General features: G+C 47.8%; 1 protein-coding gene across 1 annotated transcript in view; it reads right to left on the bottom strand.

The window, feature by feature from the left end:
* MAPKAPK2 (MAPK activated protein kinase 2) overlaps window positions 1-11,627 on the bottom strand; it is a 46,268-nt gene that overhangs the window by 2,924 nt on the left and 31,717 nt on the right. The window contains exons 2-4 of the mRNA XM_007470711.1: window positions 1,093-1,232; window positions 840-904; window positions 478-557 (exon numbers count right to left, since the gene is read on the bottom strand). Coding sequence (XP_007470773.1) covers window positions 478-557; window positions 840-904; window positions 1,093-1,232 — 285 coding nt within the window. The remainder of the gene's footprint in view (window positions 1-477; window positions 558-839; window positions 905-1,092; window positions 1,233-11,627) is intronic.

The following is an 11,627-nucleotide window of genomic DNA, read 5'->3' as shown; positions in this document are numbered from 1 at the left end:
TCCCTGCTGAACCTGTGAGGGGCTATCACTCCCTCCCTCCCTTCCTTTCTGCCTCCATTCAACAACCATTTGTCCAGCCCCTGTGATCTGCACAGCTAAGGGTGAGGACCCTCAGCTCCCTGCCTCCCAAGAGCTTACAGCGTGCATGGGAGTCGGACACTGATGCAGAGAACCGCAGTGAATACTGCAGTGACACAGAGACCGAAGGTGCGGCGGTGAGGTGTGGCTGAAGAGCACCGCAGGGTGAGGGTGGCCTCACGAGGCTTCATGACTGGAGTGGGGGCTTGCCCAGCGAGGGCAGGGCCTGCGGGGTAGAGAGTGGCACTCCGCCCCACTCTCGCTCAGGAACCAAGCAGCGGGGATGCAGGATGACTCTGGGGACCCTCCCTAGGGTCACCACGACCCTGACCCCTATGGTCTCCATGGCACCTGAGTTGGGGGCACTGGGGGGGGGGGGACAAAAAGAACAGCTGGTACCTTGACATCCCGATGCGCGATGTTGATTGAGTGTAAGTACTGGATCGCCTCGCCGATGCTCTTCATGATCTCTGATGCCTCTGCAGAGAATAGGGAATGGGGGAGCGGGAAGGAGTCACAAGATGTGTCATTAGGTTTGAACACCCAATACACCGATCCCCCCACACAGCCTAAGGCTCCCGACGTCCACCCCCGCCCCCCAGAAACCAGGGAATGAGGAGCAGCCCTGGCTCAGCTGAGGAACAAGGCCCCAGTGGTGAGCCGGAGAAGGCAGCAGGCCTCCCCGCCTCTCACGAGAGCCCCTTCAGACACCCCGTGCCCCTGCCTGCCTGAGCCCAGGCCCCACAACAGACCCTTTCTACCTCTTTCTGTGAACGCCTGGTCTCCTCGGTCCTGGATTCGGCTGAAGAGTTCTCCACCATCCAAACTGAAACAAAGCCACAGTCAGATGTGAGGACATAGCATCCCACTAGCACTCTCCCCACTGCCCCTCCAAAAATCAGGCGTCTACATTTTAAGCTTCAGAGTCCCCATCTGGCAGTCCTCAGAAGGTGGGGGGCCTGGGTGGGGAGTGGGATCAGGCTGGGCCAGGAGTAAAGCGGAAGGGCTGCTCACCACTCCATGACAATCAGCAGGCACTTCCTCCCCGCGTACAGGTTCTCATAGACGTCCACGATCCGCACAATGTGGGGGCACTGGGAGGCTCGCCAGTGCAGCTCCACCTCCCGGCGGGCCTTGGGGCAGTCCTGCAGCATCTGCAAGCCGAGTGCCTCCTGAGCAACCTCAGCGGGGCAGCCGGCTGCTGCGCCACCTGCACCTACCCTTGCAAGGCCTGGCCCACGCACTCGCCCACATCCCCACCGACACACCACCGACTCTCCCTACCCAGGTCCAACACCAGCCCTTAGCACTTTCCCTGCACTTCCTTCTCCTAAGCCCCGACTCAGAGCTCTGCAGCTCCCTCATCTGCTCTAAAAGGAACCTCAAGGTGACCCCTCGTGGGGTCTCGACAGCTACTCTGAGACCACCCTTGACCATTCAGGGGAAAGGGCCAGCTATGGGCATGAAGTCTATTCCAGAAGGCGAGCAGAGTTGAGCATTGGGAGACAGAGGGTAAAGGACACCTGGGCAGAAAGACAGACCGAGAAAAACCCAAACAACAATGGAAAGGGGCCTAGAGACAGGGGAGACTCCAGATCAGTTAGAAAAGGTACCTCCAAGATCCCTAAACCCAGCATATCAAACCCCGAGCAATGTCCTTTCAACCAAAAGATAGCCTCAGGAGTCAGCCCGGTGTGGTTTGAATCCTGGTTCTTACTAGATCTGCAACCTTGAGCAAGTTACTTAACTCACGGGCCTCGTCCTTGTCCCCTCTTCTTCCATGGACCAGGTGGCCAGGTGTATTAAAGCAGCCTGGCGCCCTCACCTGCCTCAAGGGTTGAATCTTTTTTTTTTTCTTAACATCTTTATTGGTGTACAATTGCTTTGCAATGGTGTGTTATTTTCTGCTTTACAACAAAGGGAATCAGCCATACGTATACATATATCCCCATATCCCCTCCTTCTTGAGCCTCCCTCCCACCCTCCCTATCCCACCCCTCTAGGTGGACACAAAGCACCAAGCTGATCTCCCTGTGCTATGCGGCTGCTTCCCACTAGCTATCTATTTTACATTTGGGAGTGTATATATATGTCCATGTCACTCTCTCACTTCGTCCCAGCCCACCCTTCCCCCTCCCCGTGTCCTCAAGTCCATTTTCTACGTCTGCGTCTTTATTCTTGTCCTGAAGGGCTGAATCTTGACTAGTCTAAGCCAGGCCCTTTACTAAGACCTGACACTGGTCAAGAAGAACTTTATAGGAAGTCTGCTGAGAGGGCTCTTAAAAGGAGCACAAGGAATGCACACCATCTCTCCTGCATATGACACCTGGTGCCATGGCAGTCATCTTGGTACCGAGAGGTACCCTGGGGTGGTGGGTGATGCATCAGGAGCACTAAGAGACCTTCTGGAAAGTGCATGAAGCTTGGTGAGTAAGATCAGATGGCCAGGACGGAGCCAGATTACAGAGGGCAGGGAAAAGCAAACACAGGAATTTCCAAAAATAAAACTAACATTCAGTTATGCTATGGTCTATGATATGCTGGTCCTCTCCTAATTGTACAACGGCTACCCATTTTACAGGATGCGGAAACTGAGGCTCAGAGAAGTAGTGTGTCCCAGGCTCAGTACCTGGGGAAAGGCAGAGCCCACCAGGCCTGGTGGATTCCAAGGCGTAAACCTTTTTCACGATAACACGCAACTTTCAGAGGAGTGGCAGAGACCGAGACTTGTCAGTCTCAGATCACCAAATGCAAACTGGCTTTGCAGAGGCAATCCCCCAACAGGGGCCAAGATAATTCAGTCTCCTAGGGAGCAGGCAGAAGACAAGGTCGCCATGGGGTCACACTGCCACCTGGTGGCCATCTGAGGACACTGCACAGGTCCTGAGTTTTGCCACCTTCAACTTCATTTATTTGGATGGACCAAGGAAAAAGGTTATTTTCCTTTCCCATGCACTATGAGAAGGAGGAGGAGACGCTGGCCAATTTCATTTGCATGTATTTCAATTCAACAAGCATTTATCGAGCTCCTACTACGGGCCACACACTGTGCCAGATGTCAAGACCAAATAGAAGAGTCCCAATCTGAAAGAACTCAAACTGGGGGGTGAGGGCATGAGGGGAGGTAGACACACAGAAAATGCTTCTAATCCAGAGAGATAATGTGCTGTAAGACTGATAAGTTCAAAGGGTTCAAGAGAAAAAGTTCTCAGAGCACCCAAAATAGAAAGACCTCTATCGCCCCCTACAGGCACATAGGAACTGAAGCCCAGAGAGGAAGAATTGAAGTTGTCAAATTTACTCAGAGGCAACATGAGGTCATTGGATTTACAATCATGAGAGACTTGGGCTTGGTCTGGAATTTGTCAATTTCTGGTTGCATAGCCTTGGAGAGGCTATTACCTTTCTGAGCCTGTTCCACATTTGTAAGTTGGGGGTTAAAATACCTGCCTGGCCCCCTCCCTCACAGAGCCATTGCAAGCATCTAATGAAAGAACACCTCTAAGTGTGCTTTGTTATCAGAAAGGCACTCACCACTGTAAACCATCAGCGTAACTGCCACAGCACAGGGGCCCTCTCCATCACCTCTGAGTTGAGGCTGGAACATCCTGATACAACCAAGAAACCCTGATATATACAAGTCACCAGCAAGACTATAGGCTGGGATCCTGTCTGCAGCGCTGTGACCACGGCCTGGAAACCAGCTCTGGGCTCTAACCAACCACAGCTGTGCTAAATGAGGACACACCAAGGCCCAAACCCAAGTGCATGCCCCTCGGCCCCTCCTAAACTCAGAGCACGCACCACAGGTTCTGCCTGCTCTCTTTGCTACAGACACGTTAGCGTGTGTGGCATTAGGTAAAGGAGAATCTACAGCCAGAACGCCTGGGTTCACATTCCACCTCCAGGTTTACACACAATTCCTCACCTGGCAGAGGAGCTGGATTGGCCTAGCACAACAAACCTGGTCTTGGGAATCGCACACAATTTGCATCCCAGTTCTGCACTTCCCAGCTTGTGTCAGGCAAGCCAATCTACCTTTCTGAAAAGGGTTTCCTCATCTGTAAAACTGGATTCAATGTGGCAAAATAAGAAAATTGGAAAAAGCAAGTATTTTTAAATTCTAAGAGAAACATAGTAAGAATTTCCCATGAAGACTGGTAATTGACAGCCAGGTATGTATTTATCAGAAATCCTTGAATGGATATAAAAACCAGCCCACACAATGAAGGCAAGACCTTCAACCCAGTCAGGAGGACAGGCTGGCTGACGTCACAGGGGCAAAGCCATTAAGAGCCAAAGAGACTTTGTAGACAGCTGTGGGATACAGAAGCCTGGAGAGAGGAAAGCAAGAATGTGCTAATCTGGAGTACCAGGCTAAGTAAAGATCAGCAAGGGGGCTGCTGAGCTCTGAGCCAGAGAAGAGTCAGGGAGAGAAAACAGGATTCCCCGGGTGCTGCCAGGGGCCACCAGCAGAGGAAGACAGCAGGTTCAACCAGAAGCCAAGAGAGTCACGTGGGAAAGGCTCCTACCTCTTTGGCCTGGACAAGGACAGTGGGGGCGAAAGGGCCCAGAACCACAGCCCTGAGGGCTCACGTCTGAAGGAAAGAAGGGTCTGCCCACCAAAAAGCCACAGGCCCTGAGACAAGGAATGCCTGAAAGGGATTATAAAATATTTTAAGCCCATGCTAGGCCTGGAATGGATACTGCGACTTGCCTCGGTCCCCCTGTAGTTTGCATCTCAAATTCCCTTGCTCTGTAGAGAAGGTTAACTGTTGCATGTGCTAGATTGCAGTGCAATAGGCAAGGTCACCTACCTACCAAGTGTGGCAGGGGGCCAGGGACCAGGCCACAGAGCCCATTGCCTGGGGAGGAACCTCTAGGGTAATGGTGGCAATGAGGGAGCTGTGGGAGCTCTCCCAAAATACTGTTCCATTACCATGCAATCCAGCAATCCCAATCCTGGGCATATATCCAGAAAAGAGGAAAATTCTAACTCAAAAGATACATGCACCCCAATGTTCACAGCAGTGCTATTTACAATAGCCAAGACATGTAAGCAACCTAAATGCCTGCCAACAGATGAATGGATAAAGAAGATGTGGTATATATATGCAATGGAATACTACTCATCCATTAAAAAGAACGAAATAATGCCATTTACAGCAACATGGATGGACCTAGAGATTGTCAAACTAAGTGAAGTAAGTCAGAAAGAGAAAGACAAATATCATATGATATCACCTATACATGGAATCTTAAAAAAAATGATACAAATGAACTTATCTATGAAACAGAAACAGACTCACAGAGAAGAGACTTGTGGTTGTCAAGAGGGAGTGGGGTGGGGGAGGGATGGAGTGGGAATTTGGGATGCAAACTAGTATATATAGAATGGATAAACAACAAGGACAGCACAGGGAACTCTATTCAATATTCTGTGATTACCTAAATGAGAAAAGAATCTAAAAAAGAATGAATACATGTAGATGTATAATTGAATCCCTTTGCTATACACCTGAAACTAACACAACATTGTAAATCAACAATACACCAATAAAATTAAAAAAAAAAAAAATACTGTTCCATGCCTGTCTTTGCCGGAACGTGGAGGGAAGAGGATGGTGCCCCTTATATCCCCCACCAAATCTTCCATCATGAGGCCACATGAAAAGACTCGGGAGTAATCAGCATCCTAAGCCTAGGTGAGCCAGAGAAAAGGAGAGAAACAGAGGCTGGGGCCTGAAGCGCAGCTCACCAGCAAGGCAGATCTGAGGACAAGACAGGAAGAAACAAGCCCCAGGTCCCAAGGCATCATCCCCCTTCACAAGCTCCACCACTTACCAAGTGTGTGAACTTGGGGAAGTTTTTAATCCCTTTGTGCGTAGTTTCCTTATCTCTTAAATAGGATAATAATAGTATCTACCTGTATTAAATGAATTAATACATACGCATTATGTAAATTACTAAGAACAGTGCTTGGCACATAGTAAGCACTGCATTAGTGTTTGCTAATATATTGTTCTGCCCCCCAAACCACCCCCCACAGTGTGCCAGAGTCCCACTGGGGTGGGCAGCTGGGATCCCGCTCACACCCATCTCATTTAAGGTGCTATTAATAGCTCCAGGAGCTCGGTGGAGGGGGACCCAAAACACTGGGAGAGAAGTGGGCTTAGGCATCCTAGCCCTGAGTCTCCCTCTCCCTCCCACACCACCTAACTAGACAGCTGGGGTGGGGCGCACATGTCCTGAGAGAATGAAGCCATCCATCCCTTCCCAAGACTGATTCGGTGCCAAGAGTGATGCAAAAGTCTGAATCAGGCAGAGCGTGGTGCCGGGCGTGTCGTGTACCTTGGTAAATAAGACCTCCTCTGCACTCCCAGCAGGAGGGCACCAACCCTGCTGTGGGCCAGGCTCACCCACTCCCCTCCCTACCACAAGGAGGGGGCTGACCTGGGCACTCTGCAGGCCAGAAGAAAAGACAAGTACTTGGGAAGGAGAGGTGCTGCTGTGGGCTGAGTCCTAGCAAGCTCCTTAGCATAGAGCTGGCAGCAAGCAAGGAGCAGCTGAAAAGGAGCAGGGAGAAGGGAGCCCCCGCTTCCAGGGAGGGCTCTGAGTTAGAACGTGTGCTAAGCACTTCCAACGGGGAACCCTCACACCCATCCCAGGAGGACACATCCTATTTTATAAATGAGAAAACATAGGCTCAGAGAAGCTACGTGATCACTTCAAGGTCTGAGCTGGCTGGCTGTCCCCAGCAGGGCTGGAATCTGAACCCCATTCTCACCGCTCCCAAAGCCTCTTTCCCACCACCCCATGGTAAGGCAAAGGGTATAACATCTGCCCAAGACTGTCCATGACACCAACAGCCAAAATGGGGGCTGAAAAAGTATATAGGCCTTAAAGTACAAACCAACCTTTAACTCTGAAATTCCAGAATGCAAGAACTGTAGAACTTTACCCTATGGCACTATGGAGCTTTAAGGCTATGTATATTCTAAGAGTTGTTTACCTTAACTAGAAATGGCTAGCAAACCGAATGCCCAGCAACAAGCAACAGAGGTTGCTTTTTCAAAAAGAGTTTATCTATACACTCTTCAATCATTAAAATGATGTTTCGGAAGAACATTTAATGCGAAATGTCTCAGTCACCTTGTCGCTATCAGCAGTAGCACTTCGTTTTTTTTCTTTTGCAGCACAATTCCCAATCTGAAATTTCCTTAAATTTATCTGACAGTATGTGAAACAGCAACCTACAAAGCTTTATGTACAGTACAGTTCTATATGTATATCTATTTATATTCGTGTGTGTATGTATATGTACACAGATGTATATAGTATGTGTGTATATATATACATATATATGGAAGCGCATTCACAGTACAATGTTAATATTGGTAATTATATATCTGAAAGATAGGATTACAGGTGCCTTAATTTTCTTTATTATATCTTAATTTTCTAAGTGACTTACAATTAGCATATATACTTTTTAAAGAGGCAAAGAAGCTTACCCTCCCAATTTTACCTGGAGGCTATCACCCACACCCCCACCAGGCCCTGTGGCCAGGGAACAGCAGCTATGGGCTTCCAGGCAGTTCTGCCAGGGGTGGAGTCTTGAGCAAGAAAGCAGCTCATGCCCAGTGGGCGCTGGATGCTGCACAGCCCTCCTCTAAGGAGAAGAGAAGAGCAGAACTGTAGTGCAACCTACACAGTCACTCTGTCCTGCTCCAGCTCCACCTGGCCCTTGACCTAGCCTCCCCAGCTCTCCAGCTAGGAGTGGGGCATCCATGTCTAGCTCAAAAATCCCTGGACCTCTCCTTTCAACCTGAAACCTACAACACTGGGCCCCCAGAGCCCTGAACAGTGAACAAGGAGGTTATGAGGAGTCACAAGGCTGCAGGACCAGGACATGCTGTCCTGGCATCATGTGTTATCGCTCTAAAGAGCCACGTCCCTCCAAAGCCCCTGTCCCTGGCTCTGCAGCCATCGAGGGGATGGGGAGACATGTGGCACTCACAGCACTTGACCTCACCTACCCAGATTGCCATCACTTGGCAAACCCGGAGTGCCTGGCATGTGCCACACGCTGGTTTGGAAGGTGCTGGGAAACAACAGAGAACACGACAAATAAGGCCTGCACCCCCACGGAGCTTACATTTTAGTGCAGGAAGTACACAACAAACAAGATTTTTAAAAATTTTTTAATTACACATCATGATTTGTGCTGTAAAGAACATAAATTGTGTGCTGCCACAATATCTCCCAAATTTCAGAGAGACGAAAGGCTGGAGAGGTGTCACACATCTCTTTTCATCTAGCCCAGCTCGGGAGCATAAGACATGACAAACAGATAAGTCTTGGTTGAAATGATGGTTTTCCTCTACTTCTATAGGGGCAGAAAGAGTATGTCCCTCTTCTAGAACCTCTGCACAGCTCAGAGAGGAGCAACTGATGGGCCTCCCCTAGGAAGTGATCTAAACAAACAAATCTAACAGCAGACTTTTTTCGATCTTAGAAGGTCACTGAAAAAAAAGACACACAGAAGTACATCATCGGGTCCTTCATGTTGGCACACACATTCCCAAATATTTGGTTGGGAGGTAAAAGCGGTTTTCTATTTTGCTAACTGATTTTCATTAATGTGATGGGGGAAAATCCCAACCTACAACAAAGCTAAAACTTAAAATGCGGAAGGAACCCAGTACAAAAAGCCTTTAAAAGCACTGAGCCACACTGCCCAGAAGATGAGCATGACCTTCCCTGTGGTCTCCACCCTCGCCCTCACTCTTACTCTCCAGGACCTTCCCTGGGGAGCCACAAAGGACCAACCTTCAACGAAAAGACAAGAGGCTTAGAAGTTACACTGTAAATGACAAAGTTTTTTAAATACTTGCAACACATGACAGATAAAAGGTTAACTTAACTCTGGCAAATCAATGGTAAAAGATTAACAATCCAATATAAAAATGGCCAAAGAATAAGAACAGGCAGTTCAAAGCAAAAGAAACACAAACAAAAGATGCTCGATGCAACTCATTAAAAGAAATGTTTATAAAAAACAGTAACAATAACTTCACCAGAATGGCGAATTTTTTTTTTTTTAATGTTTGACCAAAAACGAAACAAAAGAGGAACTTCCCTGGCTGTCCAGTGGTTAGGACTCCGAGCTTCCACTGCAGGGGGCACGGGTTCGATCCCTGGTCGGGGAACTAAGATCCTGCAAGCCGTGAGGCCAAAAAACAAACAAACAAACTCCTGAGTTTATGCAGATTGCTGAGGAAAAGGCACTCTCTCATACACTCAACAGGGATATAAACTAGTATATTTTTGGCTATATCTATCAAAATTGTAAATGTTCAAATCTTAGGTCCAATAATTACTTAGCTAGGAAATCATCCTACAAATATGTTCCCAAAGTATCTTAATGGCCAAAAAATTGGTCAGAACCTAAATGTCTACCACTGAGGAGATGGTCAGATAAATGGCAGCATCTCCATATAACAGAGTATGGCACAGCCTGCTGAAAGAGTGCGGCAGGGTTGCATCTGCCACTCCCAGGGGAACTGGCTGTTAATAAATGGAAAAGCAGACAAAGAACATGATGATACTTTGGCTTTTTTGTTTCTGTTCTAATTTTTTTTTTAATGGAGCTACATTCACATTACTTAAGTAACTTTTAAAGTATGTTCACATAGACAAGAAGCAAACACACCAAAAGGTTCATTAGTGATTATTCATAAATGGTGGTAATATAGGTAGCATTTTCTTTTTTGTGTTTCTTAAATTTCCAAAAATAAAAATGTCTTAAACAGAATGTAAAATATACCACTTGGGTGGTTTTGTTGTTTTGTTTTGTTTTGTTTAAGGCAGAGGGAGAAGATATACAGACTTGTCGATGCTTAACATTTTTCTGGAGGTATTTACGCCCTAAAACATCGACAGAGTTGACCCCAGGGGAGTAGGCACTACAGAGAAGCTACTACCATTTTCCATTTTTTCCCCTTTTCATTTTATATCTTTCTGTATTGTTTGGATTTCTACCATCTGCGTGTATTTCTTCTTAAAAATTAAGTCTAGGGATTCTCAGGAGCAGTATGCTTTGGTCCTATATTGGACCCCCAGCCTGAGTGCCCCCGAAGCAAGCTGATCTGCTTGTTAGAGCAGGAGGTGGGTGGAGATGGGGACCCCATGCTGACCTCGGAGGGGGGAAAGAAGGACCTGCTGGAACTCAGAGTATAAGGGGAACCCAGGTGACAGAAAGACCTGGCATCTTCCTGGAGAGTATAACCCAAATATGATAAAGAGCAGGCTGAGGCCCCAAACCGCTACTGCTGACCACTTCTGACTTATTTGGAAACGAGCCCTGCTTACAGCAGGGATGTCAACCACGGTAGAGTCTTGGAAAGGAAAGTGAAAGGCTACAGGACACAGATATTTCTGTTTCTTCCAGCCGACTTCGAAAGAGAAAGAAGAATCTTCGTGTATACCGCACCAACCATGCGTCAGGTGCACTTTATATATAGAAAATATGCTATATTTAAGCCTCCTAACAGGCCTCTGGAATAGAGCCAATGGCTGACTCCATTTACAGGTGTGGCAACCAGGGCTGGCGAGGTAACTTGCCCAAGGTCACACAGCTAGTGACTGACAGAGCCAGCATTCAACCCAATTCAGACTCTAACCTCCAGGTCCCTTTTTTCACTACAAACAAGACTTTGACAAACAAACCCTGAGCTGCTGATATTAGTGTACTGTTACCCTGTCTCCTTCCTCCTAAAGGCCTCCTTTCCCTGCTGTGTTTGCTGGTCAGTCCCATCTATCTCTGCATCCGTCAGGCCCAGCACAGAGCTTAAGTGCAGAGGAGCTGCAACACACACTTACTGATTAAATGGGCAGACTGTGTATCAGAACAATTCTATAGGCCATGGCTTACAGCAGGATACAAGGCATCTTTCCCCAGGACACAGGGTAGATGATGGGAGGAAGGAAACACACTAGGCTCTCCAAGTTGGCTGTAAGCTAAAATCTGAGTGGCAGGGAGAAAAAAATGCTCTGCTCTTTGTAGTATGTAGGTATGACTTTACGAAACCCACAGAGATGGACAAACTATCAAGAGAAAATAAGACAGAAGGAGGTCACGAACACAGCTTCTGGTCCACACGTAGCCCCCATCCATTTGACCCTATACAACTGACAAAGCAAATATAAATTTTCAATTGGAAGTGATAAATGCCACTCATCTTCATCACCCCAGTTTAGCGGAATGAGAATGTATACCTGTATACCTTAATCAACAGATCTAACGGCAGGTGGAGGGAGTTGAGAGAGAAAGTAGAGGAGAAAGGTCTTACAAATGACACACACACACACACACACACACACACCACCCTTGACAACAATCCCACAATTCCACACACCTAAGACTGGAGGACAGCTGCGTGAAGAGAGAAGGAAAAGGAACAATAAGTAGCTATTGTGGTAACATATGGAGGAATATGTGGTAGAAGATATGAACCACTCTTTCCCACGCAGTTTCCAATACGGCC

Source organism: Lipotes vexillifer, unplaced genomic scaffold (genome assembly GCF_000442215.2).
Source record: "Lipotes vexillifer unplaced genomic scaffold, Lipotes_vexillifer_v1.1 scaffold1122, whole genome shotgun sequence".
In the NCBI taxonomy this organism is placed as follows: Eukaryota; Metazoa; Chordata; class Mammalia; order Artiodactyla; family Lipotidae; genus Lipotes; species Lipotes vexillifer.
Note: the sequence above shows the minus strand (reverse complement) of the source record. Positions and strands in the feature narration are given on the sequence as shown.